This window comes from Tyto alba, unplaced genomic scaffold, assembly GCF_018691265.1.
Source record: "Tyto alba isolate M040663 unplaced genomic scaffold, T.alba_DEE_v4.0 Super-Scaffold_7, whole genome shotgun sequence".
Classification (NCBI taxonomy): Eukaryota; Metazoa; Chordata; class Aves; order Strigiformes; family Tytonidae; genus Tyto; species Tyto alba.
In genome coordinates this window covers 24,111,018-24,136,489 of record NW_024881328.1, presented here as the reverse complement: position 1 = coordinate 24,136,489, position 25,472 = coordinate 24,111,018, and the positions used below count along the sequence as shown (strand labels likewise).

General features: G+C 39.3%; 1 protein-coding gene across 5 annotated transcripts in view; it reads right to left on the bottom strand.

Moving 5' to 3' along the window:
• MAP3K20 (mitogen-activated protein kinase kinase kinase 20) overlaps window positions 1–25,472 on the bottom strand; it is a 94,454-nt gene that overhangs the window by 42,174 nt on the left and 26,808 nt on the right. For all 5 annotated transcript variants that reach the window (XM_032989671.2, XM_042808549.1, XM_042808548.1 and 2 more), the window contains exons 3-9: window positions 20,874–20,961; window positions 16,471–16,572; window positions 15,620–15,685; window positions 14,670–14,698; window positions 14,417–14,554; window positions 8,360–8,446; window positions 4,685–4,759 (exon numbers count right to left, since the gene is read on the bottom strand). In XM_032989671.2, coding sequence (XP_032845562.1) covers window positions 4,685–4,759; window positions 8,360–8,446; window positions 14,417–14,554; window positions 14,670–14,698; window positions 15,620–15,685; window positions 16,471–16,572; window positions 20,874–20,961 — 585 coding nt within the window. The remainder of the gene's footprint in view (window positions 1–4,684; window positions 4,760–8,359; window positions 8,447–14,416; window positions 14,555–14,669; window positions 14,699–15,619; window positions 15,686–16,470; window positions 16,573–20,873; window positions 20,962–25,472) is intronic.

Below are 25,472 nucleotides of genomic sequence, written 5' to 3'. Positions count from 1 at the left end.
ATGCAGTAGGATAGTAACTGAAAAAGCCACAGTTAAATGTGTTTCTTGAAAGCACGCTGACTGTTAGTCTGTTTGACAGACCCCAGACAAGGTTGAGACAAAAGGTTGAAACAAAATGTAGATACATAATAAGAGGATGATGCACATTCTCTCTCTCTCTCATGCCTGTAATTATACCATTTCTGCTAAAATTACAGATGCCGCAATTAAAACGTGCATTTTAATTTGGGAGCACAAAAACAATTAGGAACAATGCTGAGGTGTCTCTCCCAGGAAGATCCAAGTGATTTCCACATTATAAAAGAAAGACAATTTCTTTATTTTAAATGTCAAACAGCATGAAAAAGTGTCAAATGCATAACAAAAAAAAAAAGACAAGCTCTCTTATACTGTAATGCTACTATTCGGCTGTAACTGGGGGCTTTGTCTGTCATTTTTTGGTCCATCTCCATGATTTTAGGCAACGGGCAGTTGGATCAGCTACACAGATTTTCTTTGCAATAGACAGCACTCGCCCCAGCCACGGCGTGTTTGTGAGCTTTGGCCCCCAGCCCAGTGCCCATGGAGCAGCAACCTGGGCACACTGAGCAGCACGGCAGCAGCTGCCTGGTTGGCAGCACGTCGCTTGCACTTGTTGATCTAGTCCTGGTGTGGAAATCCAGCGGAGTCCCCCTGAATTGACAGGGGTGCTGGGGGAGGCAGCAGTCATGCCCCTACGTGCATGATGCTGCTGGACCTGCCACAGCTGAGCAGACCCTCTGAACACACCCTGGAAGAGCACAAACCTCTCGGGTCACGGAGCATGCCACACCAGGGGTACAGAGCACAGAATTCATCATTGGCACCAACTGGGACAGACAAGTGGCACCAAACTGGGACAGGTTTGGGGAAAGAGAACCTTCCAAAAGCCCTTACACCGTTCTTATTGCTACAGGTGCATCTTTTGTAACCACTCCTGTGGGTGTGAACTGTTGAGGGGATTCAAGAGCCTCCCAAATGGTGAGGAAGCTGCCAGAGTGGCTCCCCACCAACACGCCAGGGTACTGCTTGCTGCTACATACTGCCCAACGGACAGGTAGGTGCGTAATGTGCCTTTGCTAAAATAAGTCTATTTTTAGGAAGAGATGAAGGGCAAACATCCCCATGCTGCATTAATTACAATATTTTATGGCTTATTTAGGATTCTCTTACAAAACATTTTCCTGAGTTTTGCTTGGTCCTTCTTTCTCAAGGGTATACTGGGAAGCGTAAGGCAGGGCTGACACTAAGTGGGCACAGTCAACACTACTATCAGTCCTGCCTGGAATAACCTGAGTGAAGACAATGACAGAGAGCAGGGCTACAAAGAGTGGGTGAAAGCACTGATTGACTGATTTGGGAGGAGCAGCAGCACACACTCTGGGTCCTATACTATAGGCAAAGGAGCTGATGAGTTGCATAACTGGAGCTGGAACAAATGCACAGTCACACAGTACTGACAAAGCTTGCACATCTCAGGCTGGGCAGTTTCTGAGAACAGCCACCAGTTACCCTGCCAGCTTTGTAGCTGCCAGATTTACAGGTACCAGCTCTCCCTGGAGGCAAAGCTGACAGGAAGACACAAGTCTACACTGCCACGTGGGTTTTGTTGGTTTCTTCCCCCTAGGCAAGGATAATTTCAGATTTAATAAATGCGCTCTAAGTGCAGACTGATATCTTGGTTAAAACTGGCAAGAAGTAATTGTTGAAATTGGGAGCCCAAGCTGAGAAGCTTTTTTTTTTTTTTTAAAAAAAAAAAGTCTTATTTTTGGTGGATGACTGCTTAGCACTTTCTAGAAAGTCAGGCATCTCAAGTCATTCCTTATAAGAGATTCTTAAAATATCAAGGCATGAGTCGCCTTTGAAAATTGTTTCCCTTTATATCTGTGATGTCTCATACAAAAATCTTTAAAATATATTGCCCTCTAATGTTTTCACTGTTTCCTTTCACTCAGTATTTTTTACTAAGCAGGTCTGCATAAGACCAGCATATTTAATCTATATGGTTTTCTTTTCTTGCCGCTTCTCTGTTCCCAGGTTTCTGATTCCCATTAAAATATTCAGTAATTTATAAAAATCTTTCATGTTAAACTGGGGATAAACCGAAGGCACAGATGAAATTAGAAAGAACCACTCACTTGTGTTTCAAAAGCAAGCATCCCTAGTAAACAAAGGCATCAGTGATGAGCAACCTTGTTTGTACAATTAGCTAGTACACAAGCAAAAGCAGCTTGCTTGGTAGGGATTTTAACATGTGGTAATAGTTATTTAAGATACTTGGTTACCACAGATTGTTCTTTAATAATTACTGAGTTAAAGTAATTAGTATTGAACATTTTAGTAAAATGCTTTGAACCCACTAGGGACTGTTTGTTTCAACTAGCACAGTTTAAACTGTATAAAGACTACCATTCTAAATATCATGTGGATCAATGCACTACAGACATTCTTCTCCACATATGAAGAAATTCTTAAGAATTCAAAGCAAAGTTAATAACTGTCCATTCTAATGAGAAAGTTATGGTGTGAACACTGTCTGACACTCCAGCTGCTCTGCAGCAGCTTTCCAAACATATTCCTTAGCCACGCAGTAAATGCACATCCCTCTTTTCTCAGGGGTAAGCTACCTACAGATACCACGTGCTTTCTGCAGGATAAAAGTATGCACGTTAGCAATTGCTTTTGAGCAGCTGACATCCTCAAGCTCACCCCGCTTGACCTCCATAACTTGTTCATGCATCAACTATCTGATTTTCTAAAGCTAATCCTGACAAAAAGGGAACGTTACACAGAGCAGTATTTTAGAGGAGCGTGCTCCATCTTTTGGCTCATGCAGGCCACACAGCCTTTTATCAAGGCATTTTGAGAGCTGTAAGTAGCAATCCTTTCCCAACACGTGACTGAGTCAGTCAGTCACATGCCCAAACTGTGACCAGAGATTACTCCATTTCAGTCATGTGAACAATGCATTTATAATCGCCTAACAGAAGAGAAGCTGCATGAGAACAGTAGCAAAGAGCAGGCTGTCAGAAAAACCTGTCTAACTTGAGATTCACTCTTTGTACATCTCAGATGCCTCTGAGAACAACACTCCCATGAACCAGCCCAAATCCACCTGAATTGCTTGCACAGACAGAACTCTGCCTGATGGTTGGGCTTCCCTCTTCTATAACATGCAGATCCACCCCTCTCCTTGAAAAACAGCAATAGCCTTCTGAACACACATATATGTGGCTAGAGCAAGCCAGAGAGCGAGCTGATCTAGTATGTGCTGCAATTACAAATTATAAACTCCAATAAATCTTACTCTCTGGCATTTGGTAGTGATGCTGATGGTTGGGACTAGTTACTGAAGATACGTAGTTACCACAGGAAAGTGCTCTTCAGTAATTACTGATCTAGAACTTAAACAGTCTACTTGTAGATTCAAAGACTCAAAGCATTTTTCTCCCTTCTGTGGAGAGGATAAAGAAGGAGATATTAGGGGAACGTTATTTAAATGGGTGTTCCTGTGGAAACCACACAGCAATGAAGGATCTCAGGCTTACAGATCTATTCTGTAGGAAAGCAACTCCTTGCTTAAAAAAGAAACCAAGAAGGCAAATGTGCTTTCTCATATTGTTCTTCTGTGGCTAGTCGGGTGATAAGAAATTCTAGCTTTAGAGACCTAAGCACTATAATTTGCCTTGGGATTAATCTTGGTCTCTCTGAAGCAGTAGATAACTTTCTTCCAAGTTTAAAGGAACAAAGTTCTTGCTGGTGCCTTGACTTGAGAAAAAGAGCATAATTTCCTCTCCTTACCTATCCTTCTCTCTCTCAAATACCTCCATAGGCAAAGGAAATGGATGCTAATACTTGGTAATAAAGCTAGTATGCCCACAGGGTCTTTCCAGCCAGTTTTATGTACAATAGGATGGTAGCAGAGTCAATTTAAAGAAGGTAACTCCCATAATCTACAAAAGCTTTTACTGAGTAAACACTCTATTTAATTTCACTTTTAGTTTACTCTTGCAGGGGCAGATTAATAGTGACAATGGTTTCACTCTTCAATTTGTATTTTTACTCTGTTTTCATGGTTAAACAGTATATTACAGTACTTCAATTATTATACTATTACAGTATAATCATTATAAATCTCATCATTCAAAGTCCTAAGGGAAAAGGCTAGGAAAGGTTTAATGTCAATTTAGAATGTGTTGCTGCTGTTCCTACCCAGATTTTATGGATTAACTTATTTTTCATATGTTTTCAACACAAGGAAGGAATCAAAGTTGGACCCTGAAATATGTATTTCATACATGATGTTCACATACATCCAAGAAAGATTAACTACTAACTACTGAAAGAAAACAGAAAAATACAATTTTCCACTTGCTCCAAAATGGGTACATTCTTGCCATCTCATCCTATTTACAGGCATTGTCTCGAGTAGTCAGGTAAATTAGTAGCAAAATAACTCTTGATTAAAAAGGAGAGACAGACATTTAGGTATAAATATGTAAACACATTAAAAAAAACCCCAGCCTCAGCTATCTTTGTGAAGAAATGTGTCTACCAGCATGCAGCAATGGTGTTAGCTGGGAACTGTACTCCAGAAAAACACTAACACATTTAGCAAAACAAGATGGTGGCTGGTGGTATAGAAATCAAACACAAATTAATTTACCTTTGAATCAGCATCCCAACATTGGTGCATCAGTTCGGCAAAACTTCTGGGACAACTGCTTGGAATGGTTAATCTCTAAAGGAGAGAGAATGTACCAGTTACTGGAAGCATGTTCCTTTAGGCTGCTACTAAGAGATTTCCTATAAAAGCAATCCAATTAAAAGTAGTAAAACACACTCTTCTTTCTTTTAAACACAATTAAAAAAATGATGCCTGATGCATTAAAAAAGAAAAATCAAAATAATTAACACCAGCAAGGCGTACAGATTAATTAATGGACCTATAAAGAAGGAATGGATCAAATGTGCAAATGGAGTTGCCTAAGAAAGCTCGGAGATAGGGAAATGAAAATGAGGCAAACAACTTTTAATACTAAAACATAATAGTTTGTGGAGGTTACTGCATGGTATTCTAAGATGTTTGTCAAGATAGGTGTAATGTACAGCTTGCCTTAAGTCCTTTCTCCCACATAAACAATCCAGCTGTACAATACTATAATCACTTTCGATATAACATATAGCTGAAATATAGATTACAGTAGTGAGTTAAAAAGAGTTAAGTGAAGCTCTACATGACACAAGAGATGTTTCATGAGCCTGCAGTCAGAAGGATTAATGAGGACATGCAGATCTCAGAGAGCACTCACAGAGCACGGTGAACTCATATAAATATTTCCTGATGACTGAAGACAAGGAGTTGCTGGTTATAGCCAAGACTGACTACACAGAATTAGTTTGAAGCTTATTTGGTTCCCTTTGCTGAGAGTTTTAAACCATTAAAAGATTCCCTCAGTCCATCTTACGAGGACTTTTAGTTTAAAAACTGCCTCCACAATGAAAAGCCTAAAAGCAAATCCATTCTCATATACACACATACAGATACCGAAGCCTCTCCAGTTGAGATTAAACATGCATCCCAACAACATCACACATATAAGGAGATCCCTCTGCTCTTGCTAAGGCAGTTAACTGACTTCAGATGTTTCACACTAAACTAAAAAAATATATATAGATAAACAACAGTTACTCAGTAAAAATGGGTCCAAATATAAGAGGGGTCAAGACAGAAAAAGGGGTCCCTCTCCTGTAACAGCTAAAAACCAGGTGTTACAGTCCTGTTCAGCCAGGAAGACCCTGTGATCTGTCCTGCTCTTAGCATTTCGGAAGCAAAGCAAAGCAAGTTGTGTTAAACTGTACAATTACATTACTGCTATGTGACCTGAAAAGCCTTACAAGCCACAGCAGCCAAAGTAAGAGTTAAGAAATTCTGCTGCAGAAGCACTGAACACCACGAAAACTGGAAACAAGATATATACTGCAAGAGTACGATTATTAAAATAATGTAATACCTTAAGGTGCAAAGCTTTCTGTGCAAGAAAGACACAGAAATTTGTACGATGCATAAACAAATTGTACTGATGCTTGATCTCTGGTTGAGTCATTAGCCTAAAAATATACTGGCTAGTCTTGCTACAGTATTTGTCTGTAACCCTCACTGTTCCAGGAGGTGGAAAATCATTTACAATCAGTTGCAAATATCTTACCTGTAAAGAATGTTATCTGTCATGTATTATAGAAGTAGCAGGTTCTGAAAGTGTCATAATAAAGATAACGTTTCTCGGTGGTAACTTATTATGAGATCACACCTAGCATAATCTGAACTCTCATTTTTTTATTTTCTGGATTAAAAAAATACGTATGTACATACATACATACATATATATATATATATATAAAAACTCCACCAGAATAAAAATAACACTGTGAAATTATGCAGAGAGTCAAAACCAACTCATACAGAATCATTAAAATCCACTTCATTTGTTGGGCTCAGGCTTTGCAAAGGGGGATTTTTCAGCCTACGCAATTACTCTTTGGCCTCAGTTCCATGCTGATTTTAACAAGAGACTTGAAGTGCAAAAAATGAAGGACTGGCTCAACAGTGATTCAATTCTGTTGTGAACTGGAACCATGCAACCCCACTGATGTCAACAGATTGAACTGAGAGCAGAACCTGAACCTCACACTTGCTTTGGGACACAGAAACTATGAAGAAAAGTAGCACAAGCTGACTTTTACAAGGCTTAGGCTGGGCACGTTCCCCAAGTCATAGCCAGAAAAAATAAAAACTACGTAAGCAAGCATTAATGCACTCTAAGCTCCCAGGCACCCTTCCGAAGAAGATGGTAGAAAAAGGCTAGTGGTATCTGGCAGACAAACAGCTGGCTCTGAATCTATCACTCCTTAGGTTTCTTCAGCCATGAGTAAGATAGTTGTCATGTACACATTTTGTTCATACTGTATTTTACACAGTCTGTTGCTCTGTAAAACTGTAGAAAAATGTGTGTTGTACCCTCTGACATCTTTCAGTATATGACCACATCTCTTTACAACATTTCTGATGTCACTCTACCCCTTACATAAAACTGCACATGCTAGGCACAGGAAAGAAATACTGTTGATGGAAGGCTTTATGGTTCCTCCTCCAAACTGATGTAAATTTCTTCTAAACTAGGAGAATGATTCTCCTTGTGCCTCCTGCTCTGATAAATGCTGTAGAAGACTACAGTCTTAATCTTCACACGGTTAGTGTAGCATTTCCAACTAATCAGTGTATCACAGTATCACTCACTGGAATTAATCCAGTCCTCAAGTAGAAGGGAAAAAGAGAGGGTAAAAAAACACCAACAAAAAATATTAAACTAAGAGGAGGAAACCTAACTCCTCTGTTTAACTCTGAAGCATTTTGAGAAACAGTTTATGTAGAATAATAGGAATCTGTACTGTACAGCCACTGCCTCGCCATTGTAACATTTCCCAAGCTTCCGCTGTGTCTAGATAGAGGAGGTTTCATCTTTGTGGAGGATTTCCATGCTTGTCTGTGTGTGGTACAGTCACAACTTTAAATGTTTTTTAAATGTAGTTACTGTCTTTGATATCAAGGGACTATGCGTTCAGATATACGCTCACATGTCCAACTAACTGAAAGCCTCAATTTGTGAGAAGAAGAAAAGCGAGGCTGGGGACACTGTACAAACGGTGTTTACACCACTGAAGTGCTTTTGAAATGGAAAGACTCTGCATGAGGAGGCTTGCAGCTATGCCACAGCCTTGCCGATACCAGTGAGGAGCTCATCTTCAATGTAGTGTTGAACGTAGGTGGCAAAACTGTAATTTCTCTCTTTTTTTAAAACTATTTTTTCTTCTTTTATTTTTGAAATTTTCATCTAAGCGGCAGTTTCTTGTACTATAGTGACTCCTGCTGGGAGAGTTAAGTTGAAGTAGCTGAAGGTCTCTTACAGATATATCAACTCCCGGCCAGTAAAAAGATGTCCTAAACGCAGGAGATGGAGTTAAACTGTTCCCCTACCTTGGACGCAATGGCTTCTTTCATCACTAAGAACAAACCCCTAGGTTTTACAATTGAGACTGAGAAACTAGTACAGTACTTGTACAATTTTTGATCTACAGCATCACGACGTGAAGCTGCAACAATTAGATGTAAAGGGTCCATTCATGAGGAATAACATCACTTTGACCCTTTGTGTTAGCTCCTACTGCTAATCTTTCCATACGCGTGAACTTACTTTCAATTTGAAGAAGATGAAAAAGTCTTTTGCAAAACCCCAATACTGTTTTCTGATCTATGTACCTGAATGTAGAAACGTAGTCTTACCTCGTTTTTTTCCACTACAAGCCAAGCTACTTGTAATCCTTCCAAGCCTTTAAAGGGGACCTCCCTTGTTAGCATCTCCCAGAGAACCTGGAACAGAAAAAAAGAAAAGAATTTTTATTTCTGTACTTTGTATTTTAAATACATTATTAAACCTTGATACAGCACTATTCTGTATCCAATTATCAGGCAACCAGTTTCCATTTGCAGGAACTTGGACCAGTGTTTGTGTGCAAGATCCTATCACTAAATTAATTTGAATGTTTCTGCTTTATCCTCTACAGAAAAGCCCAGATGAAAAACTGGGTTGTGTGTGGTCTGATGCCTGCAATTTTGAGAGTGCCATGGAAAATGCTTTTTGCTTTCTCTTTACACTGTAAAGTCCACATTTGGCAGTTGAGACTTGGGAAGACAATGAACTCCTCCTCTCCTTCTCAGCCCCAACTAGACACATCTTTGCTTTGTAGTCATTTTGCATTTAAAAATATTTCTATATGATTGCACCTAGTGCTACTGAGTAGTCAGAGTATGATCCAAAAGGTATTTTGCTCCTATGTTATGTTTATGAAAATATTAAATATAATTTTACAAGCAAAACTGTAACTGTTTATCTCCAAGTATGTGATTATGTTAAGCTAAACAATATACAGCATATAGAAAATGACTCTGTTCTCCTTGCTATCTTAATAGACACACTGTCCTAAGATATAGAAAGAACTCCTAATTTTGCATGCTTTTAGCATTTTGGTAACACAATAACCAAGAATCTAAGCTACTCTGTAGAAAAAAGTTTGGCATCACCAAAAAGGTTTCAAGTCAATGAATCCAACTTGCTTTTCTACCATTGGGGCTACATATTGGAGTTCAACCAAATTAACAGGCATTTTGTACCTTCACTTGTATGTGTCTCTCTTTCCTTTTTTTTTTTTAATCAGAACTTTCATATACTTATCTTGTTACAAATATCTACATACAAACTTTTTCTTCTGCTCATACACCAAGCATATCAACAAAAAAGACATATTTTTTGTAGGATCTGACCAAATGCATTAAGATCCTTATGCAAGTCTCTATATCCTCACTATTTGGGTTAGTACCCAGGCTTATTCCAGCTACATCATTTTGAATGGATTCTGGCCAGCTATGAAGGTAATTAGAAAGAAAATGTGAGAATATGGGCAGATGCTGCTTAAGCAGAAAAAAATGCACTGAAGCAGAGTTGGGCCTTTAATCAAGTGACAAGGGTACTCCATCAATAGACCTATTTGAATAATTCTGCTTGAGTCGGAAGACTGATTAGTAAAGGTAAGGGTATCTTGAAAGAATAAGTAAAAGGATAGTTTATCTGAGAATAAGAAGTATATGGGGAAAGCTATCATAAAGGTATTCAACTGTCCTGTTTGCCTCCATTCATTGCTTTTAGAAGGGGGTGAAAAAAAAAAAACAAAAAAAAAAACCAAAAACCAGAAGGCAGCTCAATTTGTAATTTCAATTATCATCTCTACTGGTAGAGAAGGAAATTTAACTGTGAGAGAAGGAATTAATTTAGCAGTCTCGTGTACTTCAAACAAAAAAAGCAGTGTACAAAACAGCCAGTTTAAAATAAAAGCCTCTGGCCCAAATCAAATATGTAGTTGGAGCATCCTTGCAGAATCACCTCATCTGTACCATGAAACCACAGAGAAGAAACTCAAGTTTGCACATCAGTATCTAAACACATCTTTCAAGTTTACTTAATGAAATTAATGTTAAATGTCTCCAAGAGCCTTGAGGAAGAAAACTCTACTGCTCTGCTACCTTTCTTTCAGAAGACTGTAAATTTTAAGGGTTGTCTCATTTCATTCATGCACATAAGTCTGTGCAGGACATTTTGCTCTGAATTTCTTTATCATGACACCGTTAGTGTTTATTTCCACTGCCGGTACAGATCACTGCCTTCCTAAACCAACAGTGCTAGCTTAAAACACTTCAAGACTGCACACAGCTCAAGAGAAAAACAGCATGAAGAAACACAACATGAAGAATTTTTCTTAATGTCTTATCTTTTACTGAGAGTAGAAGAAAGTAAAAGACAAAAGAGTGGGATGTCAGAAATACTTATATTCATTTACACAGGTTTAGAAAACATTCTAACAACGGAAATTTCATGCTCAGGACAATGGTGTAGATAAAGGCTTTCCTTCCAATGGTGACATGTTTCTATTTTCAGATTTATAGGAGCTTCAACCCCATCTCATGGATTAGCTGCCCTGAATCATCAGCTAAGGTGAATGATTGCATTACCAGTCTTCTAAAAAGCAGCAAATGTGTATCTTCTGCATTCCCATTTGTCTCTTCCTGTCCCCAGGGTCATTCAGCAGAAGAAAAAAAGCACCTGAACCTGACTTAGCCTAGCCTCTTTATTGCAAGACACACTCTGTTCATTTTCAGAACTGGTTCCCCAGCTCACCTCATATGGAAATCAATCTATCTTCCATTTCTGGTGTAATTTAATCAATACTGGCATGATTCACTTCCCCTCCCATCTCTGATGGTGAGGATCACCTGCTTTCCTGATACATCTCATCTCTGATGATAGACAGCAGGTGCTCACAGAGAAACAGGCCAAGCTAGACACAATGGTGGAAAACAAAGCAAGATAATTTAATGTAGTAGTAAGACATGGCCTCTGAAGATGTTGAGGTCTTCTTTGCATGCAGATAAACAGAAAGGAGAGACAAAGGAAACCCAAAACTGCAAATGCCCCATATAACCCCACTCTAGTGCAAAGCCAACAAAGATTCCAAGTGCCATATAGGACAGGGAACACCCAAATTAGTAATGTGAGAAAAAGCAAACACTCTGAACATCTTCACTGAAAAAAAATAAATGTTTTCTCTTGTTAGGAAAGTTTTCACAGATGAGAGTCAGGAGCCACAATTTGCAGAAATACAGCAAGAGCAGAAGGTGTTGCACTCTTAGAGGTACTGCCCTTAAGCATGAAAATTGGGTCAGTCTTCTCTGCATTGATCCAAGTGGATGTTAAAGATCTCATAATTCTTTTCAAAAAGAGTAAGGGATAACCCCTGGAGCTGGCCAACATTCCCTCTATAAATAACGTATGTTCTCATAGCTAAAGCAATGTATGAACTATTGCTAGGAACATAACAGCTGCTATGTTTAATGGCAGCCTCTATGCTACCAATAGCAAATTAATGGTTTCACTTTTTTTTGTGAAGTGTTAAAATAATTCAGTTACTTCGCATAAGCTTTCTATGATTAAACACATTTATACTGATACACAAACACACACTGCAGCACGCACTACAAACAATTTTGCAAGGATAAAATACTGTAAGCGTGTATCTTCACAATTTCAAAACAGCTTTTAGAGTGAACATTGTCATTCCACATACACTTTCATATCTGGAAGAGATGCAAGGATTTGTTTCTGAGCAACACACACAATGACATGCAAGTCAAGTCCTGGGTTGGTCACCCGTAACACTTGGTATCTGTTGTTTAGAGTATGAATTTGGAAATGGGTGAGAAGAGAAAAACAGCATGGCTGAAGGAAAGTGCAAGATCTGTTTTTGTGTTGTAATAAATCTCCTGAAACAATTTAGCTTTAGCATTTCATGGGAATATTATAAATTATTTACTATGTATCTCAAAGAGAATATATGGACCAGTTTAACCATCCATGAAAAGCAAGACAAACTAATCTGAACATTAACTATAAACATGTATGCAACTTTTCACAAAGAGGAAGATTCATTTCAGCTGAGGAGCAATTCAGACCTATAAGGTTGCAGAAAGACTTTGACACTTCATGGAAAAAAGCTCTTGCACACCTTAAGCAGAATATTTAAAATCACAAAGTGGTTTGTTAGAAAGAAAAGCCAGTCAGGAAAAAAAAAAAAAAACAAAACAAAACAGCAGAAAAGGAATTAAAGAAAACCATGGGGAAGGCGACAAATATTGCAAACAGAGTATCTATTCCTAGCATCTTACTAGTTTACATTTGAAAGGATTCTGTTCTTTGTTAACAGGACTTTAACAGAAGAAAAGCAGATTGTCTCTCCAGTACAAAAGCTGCTGGCAAGTGTTACCACTTTGAAAAGGGATTCTTTAAATTTTGTTTTTACAGATGATAATCATTTGAAGAGACAAAAATACCCTTTCTAAGATTTTTTTTTTTTGTTTTCAGTCTCCTAGCTAATTCTGTGATAGTCCAACACTTATTATAGGGAGATTCCAACCTTCATTGTTATATTCGGACAATTTCTTGCCGGTATAACCCCATTATTTCATCAACAGAGAACTTGGGACACTGCCATTCTTCATTTCTACCCTTGTATCTCCTCTGAAAACAATGGTGTTCCAAAACCAGAGTTATAAAGAGACAGATTCATTCCTAAGTGCTTATGAATTCATAAGCTTCTACTCACAGTAGAACAAATTAGCTCAAAACCAATATATTAAAAAATGTGGGTCAAATATTATTAGACATACTGAAGTAGCACTATAGACCTGTAATCACATCAAAATATTCTAGTACCACTGAACTGTTTTCATACGGAGGGTAGCTGAGTTTTACTTTCAAGCACAGAACTGTCAAATTAGCTTTACTTTTTGGACAAGGAAAAATAAACTATATGCAACATACCGTTCCCAAGGCTCTGGTAATACTTGACATCATAAGATATTAAACAATTTCTTACCTTCTCCCACTTCTAGAACGTTACTTAGAATCAGTTTGCACCAAGGTGACTATGAGAGCAGTTTGAGATATAAGACCGTGTTTGGAATTTCTCCTTAACATTTTTTGCTTTATTTTGAAACTGGAATGTTTCCCTTCAGTGGATAATACGCGATTGCTTCCAGTAACAGTTTACCTTAACATTTTAATTTGTTATCTTATGTTCTCTTACTGTTTGTGACCTAGTTCAGTTAAGAAAGCAAGGATTTTAAATCTGACAATCTAGGTTTTTTTGCACTCCTTGCAAACCTTCAACCTTTCATTGTTAAGTGACATCACATCATCTCTCATACATTTCTTTCCACTATAATCAAATGTTTGGCAAAAAGTTAAGTCATCTTCCATTGGGACATCAGCTTAGCTATGTACAGCCATAGGTGCTACCTTAAAACCATAGCGCTTCCCTCATCTATCTCCTCCCATCCCTCAAAAGGGCAATACTTGACAGGTACTGAAAGAATTCCTCATTCTGCCACCCACCATTCAATACAAAACCAAAAATGGTTAATACACAGATATGCATGAAAACTAGAATCATACTTCCTTTCCCCGCCAAAGCATTCATTACTGTTCTCTGTCAGAGAAAGGCTATGGGGCTACGCACACAACTGGTCTGACCAGTAGGGCTATTTCTAGCCTATTTTGTATTGCAGAGGAAAACTAGAGTTTAACTGTGGACAGATTGAAATAATTCACATTACCGTACCTGCAAACCTGACATTCTGATTAACTATAACTGACTGTTCCCCCTTTAGAAAAAATGGCAAAGCCATGCTGGCCTTTTCTATATTTTTAGATTGGGCCTGTACCTCCATAAGAGGTACAGTCTCTATTCTCACAGCCAATGATAGCAGGGTCTTTTAAACAATTAAGCATGGAGAAGTAGCTTACTTTCTAATATAAAATCAGTTGACACTCCATTTTATGGAAAGTGGAATCCTAATCAAGTTCATCCTGTTATACACCTATTGCAACACAACCTTTTCTTTCTTCTGTTCCACTAAAAAACACAGAGTTTCATGATGCAGATTGTTCAGTGGCTCCCTGCAAGCCTTTGGACATATGCTGAATACTTGTGGTGAAGCATGTGCTTTCTACACTGGCATGATGCTAATCTAATCAGATAAGGATCTTACCAAGTAGGCAAGACACTGTTCTTCCTATCATTTTCAAGCATGTAATTATAAATTATGGGTCAGTCTTGAAAGAAAGTGTGGGGTTTTTTTGTGGTCCTTATTTAGAATTGTTGTTCTTGCATCACATGAATTCTGTCACACTAGAGATTTGCTACTACACATGGGGAAATGAGAGGCACTCACCACTCCGTACGAGTATGTGTCACATGTTTCAGACACTGGGAGACTTTGGATAACTTCTGGAGCCATCCATGGAAAAGTGCCCACTAATGACATGTGTGTTGTATGGGAGTGGAACCTTGAGGCACCAAAATCACAGATCTGGTAAAAGTAAATAAAAAGTAAACAGATGTTAGAGTATCAACCTCATTCATTAGGCATCAAAACACTGAGTCAAGCAGCAGCATCTCTCTACAAATAACGAAAGTGTTCATACCTTTAACACGCCATCAGCAGCTATAACAACTGAAAATGAAAAAACAATAGGTTACAAGTATGCTATTAAAGACACACACAATACATTTTCATAGCAAAAGGATTTGCATTTAATCAAGAAAAATGATCCTACACTGAGCCAGCACCTGAATATGCACACATGCACTACTGTCCTGGTTTCTTTCAGAAGCTTTAGAGAACATCTGCTGAATACCTGCAAGCCTCTGAACAAATGCAAAACCTTTTAGGCCTTACTGAGTTCAAAGATAGCAACATGAGTATAGCTAAAATACAGATAAACTCCATTCTCCCCAACGTAGTGAGGCTTAACAAGACACTCCCTCAAAGAATCATTAATAAAAGGAGAAAACTTAAAACTGAGATGAGATCTAGACTCTTCCTGACAATTATCTCCTCACATGCATTATTAAAACCTGTGTCCCTCCTATCCCACTACTAGTAGTGAAAGTTTCAGTGCAGCTCCACACTCAGTGCATATTACTCAAAAGCATGAACACCTGTCAAACTTCAAAACAGGCCACAGTAAAGACAAGATTTTTAGATAACAAATAGTAGGCTTTTTCCAGTCTATTGTGTCTGGTATCTGCCAGCCTTTCCTGGCACTCAACCCTTCCAAATAGAAAAAGGGAGTGAGGAGTGTCCACGCAATGTCTGACAGCTGATAAGATGGGTACAATCATGGTCAGCAAGACACAACTTGAAAGAGCCCTCCACAGTGCTCTAAATGATGCCAGGGACTGTAAACGAAGCTCTCACAGGCTCAGGATGGGGAGGAGGGAAGAGGCTCTTCTGTGCCTCAACAGCTTCTAATGCAGCCTGATGACAGCCAAAGTGTTAGTTCTGAATGTTCACAAAGCTTGGGTACAGATTTAAACACTACATTAGCAAGCAACAGCAAATGCAGAGCGTTTCAGTGTTTTGATACTTTACCATTCCTGGACTTCAGATCCCTGTGGATTACTTTGACTGGAGCTTCCATGTGTAAATAGTGCATCCCTACATAAAGCAAGGGAACAATCTAGTTAGGCAGGCTGAATGCAGTCATCACCTATCAGCAGTCATGTTTTCTGGTTCCCATTAATTGTCCTCCTTACAAGTTGGCATACTTGTATGCCATATTGATATGCTGCAGGAGAAGCAAAGCTTCCTATAACCTGCTTTGAGTGAAAAACAGTAACCAAAGCTCGTATCTCTCAGAGCATCTACATGGGTATGTTAATGCTTTTTAACAGCATATTTAGTTATTTTCTCTAATGTGTTGTCTACTCAGGGAAACCGACATATGAATTTACTGTCCATTCATTAGTTTACACTAATTCTTGTGTGGTTACAGAGGACACAAGTGACAAAACAGCTTGCTCTGCATTATTCAAGAATTTCAGTATGTTGGATGAGAATAAGCCCTTAGCTTCCTTAAATGTCCCAATTCAAATCAAATGTAGGGATAATTATGCACTTTACCTCATAATTACTCTACATCAGTAAAATTATCCTCTTGGGACTTAAGGGCAAACCAAAAGTAAAACTGGCTCATAGAAGCCATTTTCACTCCAGAAATTATTTTGGATTCATAACAACCAAGGAATATACTAAAAAGCACAATGAATAAGGTATGTTTTTTTTGTGTTTGGGTTTTTTGTTTGATTGGTTGGTTTGCTGATTGTTTTTACAATTTGAATAAGGAAGCACAGGAGGGCTTTTCTGACTTCATCGAGAAACCATCTCCAGCTCTACACCGTGCTGGCCATGTAGGATAGTAATGCACTGCTCGTCTTGCTTACCTTTAGCTATGTCAGTTGCCCAGGTCATGATATGATCCATATCCATCTCTTCACTTTTGTTACTATTAATGTAATCAAACAGTGAGCCAGCAGAAGCATACTCTGTTAAAAAACGACAAACAAACTCACATGATATTTTAAAACATTGCATCTAAACTGGAAGATCTAACGGAAACTCTGCCAGTTCCAGAAAGCAGTCAACCTCTGGCTTAATGACAAAGAATTTGGGTTCAGCAGCTAATATTACTAGTAGTGTAGTAGGACAGTGGTAATTTATTCTGATTATCCCAACACAGACATAATCTACTGCTAAGGGTAAAAGGAAAAAAAAAAAAAAAAAGGCAAAATCATATATAACAACAGGCATTAAAATGACAAGACACTAGAAAGGTCTGGCATCAAGAAAGCTCAGGCAAAGCAGTTCAAATTCCAGAGTAAAAGGTTCTGGATGCTCCTTGTTCAGAATCAACAAACCTTTTTCTTAACTTCTCTCAACTACACCTACAGAAATCCACAGCAGGATTATATGGGTACAAACAAGAGGGCTTTTTACCCACTGGTGTTTGCAAGTGTGGCAGATGGAATCCAGTCCGACTGTCAGAGCTCGCGGGGCTGAGAGCTGGAATAACAAGCTAGTTACACCCACACGCATTTAGGTGTGAAACTGGAGACAACTGAAACCTCCACAGTGCCACTTTTATATAACTTGAAATTTTTACATATTTAAGCAGTGAATTTGCTGCTCTAGAAGAGCAGTTAATGGATTAGTTTGGTGGTATCAGATCCTGCTTACTGTTTCCAAAGACAGGATATTCCCCACTGGTGAGCTGTACTGCATAGACATGATGCCCCATAACAAAGGATAATTTATTTTTCTTTTTCAAGTAAAACCAGATGTTAAATATATAATGTTCTGTTAAGAAGAAAGGGTTTGCAAGTAGAAAGGGAAATTAAAATTTTCTCTTCCTATTTCCCCATGCAGGAACAGAGTAGCAGATCAAATAATCTGTTCATGAAAAAAGTGGAAGGATGAAACTAGAGGTCTAACCTTGAGGCACACAGGCCTGATTTCCATGTGCTGCAGGGCATGTTCAGCAGTCTAAAGGCCGTAGCTCCTCTGCTTACTATTTATTAAATGAGCTTTATGATTTCTTAGTATTCATTCATGTTACACCAAAAACACAACAGGAGGTTTGTGAGTTGAAGCAGCTGATAAATTTACTTCTGTCTAGTTGCCAAGACAGAGTGGGCATATGCCACCCAGTGTAGCCCAAGTAGCACAAAGACCAGGGGGATGCAAGGAACAACTTCAAGCTTTTCATCCTTCTCTCCCAAGGCTATTCAGTGTGCTCCTCAAGCAGAATTTAAAAATCTACTTACAGGACTCCCAAAATTTTCATACCTAAAGTAGCAAACCAGCTGGCATACAACTGAAATGTTTAATTTCAGCCATTTCAAAGCAGCTTTCAAAAGCAGATTTCAAAGTCATTCCCTCTAAAGCTACATCAAATATATGCTAATTGTTGTTAATAATAATATTAATCTCTGAATGATACATGATAGGCTAAATACATAAAAAATAAACAATGCTCCTCTTCAAGGAAATTAAAACCACTGGGAAGTTGCTGCATGGGGAAGGAAACTCTGGGACAAGACTGAATCTGCAGCCTAGAACATGGTAGGCCATACAAGAAGATTCCAGTGCTAAATGAAAGGAAGGAGGAAGAAAATAGGAAGTCCTTTGAAAGTAAGCACTCAAGTGGCAAGTTAGTTTTGGATCATTACTGTGGGACCTCCCGCTGAAAGGAGCCTCTGCAGGAGACAGAAGCGTTGCTTCTGATGTCACCAAAAGAGGAGTAAGCTGCTGACCTGCACATTTCCTCCATTAAAACATAAGCTTTTTTTACCCATGATGTCATCATCTGTTTTATAAATGGATTCTTCAGGAATAGGTTGGCTGCATGCTTTGCATGCCTTTACAATGCATAATTTGATCCACACCAGGGTCAGGGACACCTCAGCTCCCCAAGCCCTTTGCCACTCTTTGTGAACGGAGGCAAGCAAGCTTCAATCAACAAAGCTTGATCCTTTAGTATTTCTTCTACATATTTATTGTGCAACAGGTTTTTACTAGGAGCTTATGGATTTGGAAATCATATTGTGAGGATAATTTTATGTCAGTAATGGAAAGGAAGTATTTGCTTTAGAAAGAAAAGCTCTGAATGCCTGACTGGATCCAGACTCTGCTGGGCTGTGGGATACACCGCACGTTTCTGTGCAGATGGGGGGTACAATCTCCGAGGTCCTTCTGGGAGGAGGCAGCTGCAGTCAAAAACAAGATGTGAAATCTAGACACCAAGATCGCTGTTGACAGAGACAGCCAGTGACATCTAGAATGATGTCATCCATGTCAGCAGCTTGCCAGGCAGGATGATCAGTTATAACACTGACATATATCCCAAAGGGATACATGTTTTGACTGCAGATGTAGCCTTTCTCAGAGAACTCTTTGACAATCCCACGTAAGATGTTTCGTGCAGCTAACGCTCAGTACATGCCCACGCTTGGCTGAATGCCCTCATCTCCATCACTCTGAAGTAACATTAGTTTCCCAGGATTTTTTCTTGTTTGGGATTCTCCCTCAATAAGAAACAGATCTCTGACTAAACATAGAATTAAGTCTGCAACACTAAAGGCCATCCAGAAGATCATGGAGTGAAAATCCTTCTGAAGATATTTCAAGTGCAATTAACATTTATTTCGTCAGTAGCCATTCTCTCATTTGAAAATGGCTTGGGGAAATGGAGCCTTGCTTCCTTTCAACCCAGAGGACACCAGACTCTTTGGAAGCTGCAGCGAGAACCAATGCAGTTTGTTAAAAAAAAAAAGCTGTTTTTCTTTAGCCAGGGTAGAATCAGGGCTCCTCAAGTGTTGGACTACACAGTGTAGTCTCTTCCACACAGTTGGTTAGTGTCCCCGCTCTCAATGACATAATGAACTACTTTAGCTGCTGTCTGTCCTGTGACTGGCAAGCAGGTCAAGTGTCCTCTGAACACTGACCGTGTGAGAGATCAAACTGAGGACTTTGATTCAGACGTCATCCTGAGTTGTTGATTACACATCTCCTTTGTTACTCTTGCTTGCTGGTTTACACTTATGTTATAAATTATTGTAAAATTACACTACTTGATTTATTAGCTTTCTAGTCTTTTTATTGCTTCAAAAAGGTATTCAAGTTCCTGTCTCTATGCTATCACCAGTGCATCCTCCGAGTGGTGTAGACTGTGGTCACCCCCATGCACCTCTGGAGTATTGGCTGCAACACCGTGACCTCCAGTAGGCCGATACTGCTACAAGTAAAGCTCCCCGTGCTCCCAACAGTGCTGTATCTCAGATGCGCTCCCGCCGGATTACACTGCCATCTACTGTGATAATCGGACGTCTAAGACACAGGTAGAAATAACTGGATTTTCTCAGGTTCTGTCCACCATCTCAGAACCAATAAAAATCGGAATGGCAGTTCTGCAAAGTGGTATTAGACTGTGCCACATGCAAAGACTACTCTTCGTATCGAACTCTTTGAAGTGTTACAGACATGCCAAAACATGCTTCCTAATCCATGCTTTCATGGTTTTTATCTCTCCAAGCATTTGTTTCAGCACATTGGAGATTTCTATGCTTTGGGTTTATTTTCTACTACTATCTTACCTAGTTTCTTCCATACATGAAAGAGAAATTACACTATCTGTAATGCAATTTTATATCTGGACCAACTCCCAAGATAAGGCAAGGAATCTTAAAGTGGTGATAGAAAAAAATCCAACAAAACAAAACCAAAAAACCCAACCTCCACATAATTCTAGGAATGCAAGAAGGAATGAAACCTAGTTTCCAGTGAATAAAGGGAGTTGTCTTATGGTGTCTAACAAACCCTTGACTATTTCAAGCTCTTCCCACAGTTGGGAAGTTCCCAATGCAGATTGCCGTATATTCAATATAGGTGGAATTCACAGTGCAGCTTTGCTCTGAGCAGACTCTCAGCCTTCCCTTTTCACAGAACTTGTCAGAATTTCATATCATGGAAACCTCTACTTCTGTCACGCATTGGTTAAAACGGAAAAGCAATTCACAGAACAGGGTAAGAGAAGACACAAAAACTTCTATTTAAAGGAGTGCTGAGTTTGTGAGTTAAGAACACTCCAACTGCCTCTGTGCTGCTACCAGCCACGCTCCCAGCCTGGTTCCCACCTCCAGCAGCACTCCCATTTACATTGAGGTAGGTGGTGCCAACTACTCTAACATTCAAAGAAGGACAGAACAATTAGCAACAGACTGAAAATGGGTAAAGCTAATACTTTTAACATTTTACAGAATCAAGACAAAGGTCAGACAAAAATCCTTACCTGTAACTATGCCATAATTTGGGGGTTCGATGACAGCTCCGTAGAACTGAATGATGTTTTTGTGACTGAGCACACTGAGTATTTCTGCCTGTTGAAAACAAACAAACAAGTTAGACAATTAAGAATGGCGCATTTACCATGACAGTTTATTTTATACCCAAGCAGGTATACACATATATATAACGTTATATATTAACACACACGTATCTAGGAAAGACTGTTCACAAATGCTTGGCATCTGAAAACCATGTGAGAGAGAAAGTTTGGCAGATGAATGCTTTGTGTGTTTTGGAAAAAAAATTTTAAAATTTTCAGACTATTCTCTCATGGCCAAGGCACAGATGTGGAAGCTAAGTCTTTGGAAAAACTGAAGGCCTTGGAAAACTTTGTTCAAAGAAAGATGTGGGATTTTTGGCAGAATTGCAGCAGTCCTATCCAGAGTTTATGTTTATGCACAAATTACTATGGGTTCAGCAAGTCCAGAGCTCCAGAGCATACCATGCACACACAACTCCATCCAATGTTTACTGGAAAGGTGGTTTCCAGGCATGCGCTCTAGAGCCTGACTGACTATGAACAGCAAGCATGCTTGAGAATGTCAAATAGCCATCAGTGCAGTTGAAAGTGCTCCTCAGACCAGACTGGGGATGTTTGAAAATCCTCGATAAATATCCAAAACCTCCAAATTTCACCTGAACAATGCTTCTAGGTTTGAGAAAGAGACAGCAAGACAATGAGAATGTATCCACAGAAACTGACAGAGTCCCTGCAGTTTTTGAGAAAAAAGAGGGTCAGATATGTCCTTCAAGTCCTCTCAACAGTTTCACCTCTGTAGTATATTAAATACTTGAGATTTTAGACATGTTTTTGCACAAATATACGTTATTACGCAAATACAGATATATATTTTTCTCTACAGCAATGAATTACTTTGAGCTTACGTTAACTCTACACCAGTCAAGAGCATCTAACAAGAACAAAATCACAATTAATGCCTCTGAACTTATCAAAAGTATCTGATCTGACAGATCCCTTCTCCGATCCCTTGATTGGCTGTAGGAGTGTTGCCAATTTTGCCTGTTTACCTGCAGGTGAGTCTTCACACATTTGTGTAACTGCATGATTACAGACAAAGGCATCAGATGGCTCAATTTCTTGCTGTTGTTGTTGAAAGCCTTTTCTGAGTAACTTCAACACAGTTTTGAATTAAGACCTTTATCTTTAGCTAATGCACTGACATTTACACATACTCAATTAAATCTTTAACTATAGCTTTGAACTTACCTTGGGTTGCGCTAGTTCTTCAGGATGCTTAGCCTGCTCAGCAAGGGGAACAGTGTTACCCTGAAGCGAGTAATCTTTTTTTCACAATACCAGAAAAGTAATTTTAAAATGTGTGCTGTTTTCAACAAGTGATACTGCAGACTGACTCACCTACTAGTCCACAAAGCAATTTAACTGGCAGCTATCTAAGCACATGTGTGAAGACTCACCTCCAGGAAAACAGCAACACTCCTACAGCCAGTCAAGGGATCTGAGAAGGGATATGTCAGATCAGCAAGGGATCTGGCAGCAGAGGGGTGACTCTAGCAGCAGCAGCACTGCCCTTTTCATGCACTGCATCTCCAACCTCCTTCAGTAGCCTGGAGGATGCAGATGACAGCCTAGTCATTCAAAACTCCACCTCCATGGGCTAGCAAATGCAAGACTCCTATACTTCAACAACTTTTGTATTATGTTTTTATCTTTAGGAACTATTAAATTGGTCAATGTCCTCTAATTCCTACCAGCATTACTGCCAGATAACCTGGAGACCTAATACTCCTTGACTGCCTACCTGAATATTGTTAGAAATGAGACAGGAATATCAGGCTACAAACAACATTAGACAAACTACCTAGACTATCTTTTACTGAACACCTTGGTCAAGAGGAGTGGAATAAAACTATCTTCTTGTACAGTACTTAAAAATCCCTGTCTTCAAAGCACTGTGCACACCATGTGCTGGTGTTTACAATACACGTACCTCAAACAGGTCATTAGAATTAAATTGACTGGTATCACATTTAACTTTCCCATGGCATAATGTATTTAGGTCCTGGGTACAGAAGTAGTACTAGATGAACCTTCTTAGAGAAAGATGAAAAATGCCACATAATGAACACATCCAAGTGACAGAGTTCCCCATTCCACCGTAGCAATGTGAAGAACCCAGTGACTGTTCTCCATCTCACACAAGCTGCTGGGTCCAGTAAAAGCCCACCAGAGTCATGGGACAACAGGAATGACTGTGCTGCAGCCACACCACCTAAGCCAAACCAGACCGACCAATCACCCAGTGCTACTGTGAAACAGCCAACAAGCAAGATAGGAGCACCAGGCCAAGAGGATGAGTCCTTCACTGCCTCAGGCATACTGACACACAGTGCTGTTATTATTTGGAGATTCAAAAATAATTATTTTCTAAGATTCTCTTACAGTATATTACACACTAATAAAAATCACAGTCCAGGAGCATGAAGAAATGCTGTGTCAACCATAGCCAATACCATCATCATCACATTGATGTTCATACTCTAAACTGGGATTCAACAGACACCAATGAAAGCTTCCATTTAAGAATAAAGAAAGGCACCTACTAATTGCCCACATATATTCTAAATTAAGAACTGGGGGAAAAAATTGCCAACTCTTTCTAAAGACCATTACTTCTGACAGAAATCCTTTCTAAACACTTTTAATCACTCTGCTGTTGTTAGCACTAGATTCCTTTTATGTTTTGCTCTTTTCAGTTGCTGTAGATCAACTGTGAACTCTATTAGCCAATTTAAAGACAATTATTCCTTACAGTGAGAACCAGATGCAAGTCAATCCACATCTTTGAAGCTTTTGTACTTTTTTTGACAAGAAGGTACCATATTTCAATGAACAACTGACTTTCAGATAGCAAATTACAAAGTTAAAGACCAGTATTTCAAAGGTCTCTTGGGCACTGACAAGAATATTATAGAATCACCTTCAAGCACCAAACTCATACTTAAATCCAAAATGCCTAAATGCTTGGAAGAAAATTCTGCCATGCATCTATCTGCCCAAAGGCCACTGAAGAAGCCAGCCCTCGCCGGCTTGCCATGACACACTTCCCTTAGTAAAGCTGCTATCTATCTTACACAGCTTAAATGAGCATCAATTTCCTTCCTAAAGCCACAGTGACAACAAGTCTTCAAATACTTAATTACAGTACTTTTTGTGTGTGAAAGACAGAATATTCTTATTTTTTAAAATGTTGGATCAAAGCAGAACTAGAGGGAGCTCAGCTGAAGGAAAGACACAACGCAAACATAAATACAAACTCCTTGGGCTTAACAGATACAGACACATAAGGTGACTGCAATAAATTTGAATATAATGCTTAGTCTCATAAGCTTAGTCACAACCTGGTAGCTATCAAAACATGCTAAAACCGTTCACCCTGTACTTACACCACATGCATGCGTGAAATTATGTCCCTCTCTCAAGTTCTGCTGAAGGGAATTACAGACTAAATGCCATTTCTTGAACACAAAGGGATTCGGAATTTTGAACAGATCCACTGTTTACATAATTCAACACCTATCATGAAAAACAAGGTCAGAGGAAATTACACTGAAAACTTTTTAATTTAATTTTTACTTACCAGCTCCTGTAGCCTTAGTGTAAAATCAAACCCAATTCATAAGTCAACTACATTACAAGATTTAGGAACTCAGGTAATGCCTCAGTGTACAAACTAATTGTGCCCTATGAACCATGGTATAGATCACAGTGCTTAATGGGTAATTTAGTTTTATACCTGTTTAATCTCTGCTTATTGACATATGTGAAAATGTCAATTATATCACCTATGACTGACATCACCCTACAGCTGCCTCTAGGCCTGCTGATACCACTCTTAATATTCTAGTACAATCAACTATGCACAAATAATCGTATCTTTGATATTTTCAGCAAGTAAAACCAGGGTCCTCCTCTAGGCTTTGTCTGTGTTCACCAATTGCTGGACAGAAACTACCAATATAGATTTTATTGTAGCCAGCAGCAGATGAAGGGTCAAAGCAAGCTACCTGGGCAGCGTGATCTCATTATGAGCAGCACAAGCCTCAGCTCCCCAGGATGACACAAGCCCTAACTTGCCTTTGCTCCGTCCTGTGCCAGTGCAGCAAGAGCAGCAAATGCAGCTTAGCTCTGACGAGCTCTTCAAGGTCAGCATTGACTGCAGATGTGGGAAACGGCCACCTGATGCTGAGCTAGCATTACTTGGGAATGCAGACAAGGCCCTATCGTCAGATCTTTAATTGTAGCTGCAAAGGCAGTAAGGATGTGGACGGAGGCACTTTGCATACAGCTGTGTTGTTGCCTGCCAGCTACTCACACCAGCAGCAGCTGCTCTTGTTAGAGCTCCCTATCCCAAGGCAGCTAAAGTTAGCAAAGACCAAACAACTCAGCATATTTTAGTTACTCTGGGCCTCCCTGGAAATATGTTAGAAAGTTCTTACACTTACACATGTAGTCAACGTAAGCGAGGAAGGGTTTGGGCTAGCAGCCTATTCCAGCAGCACA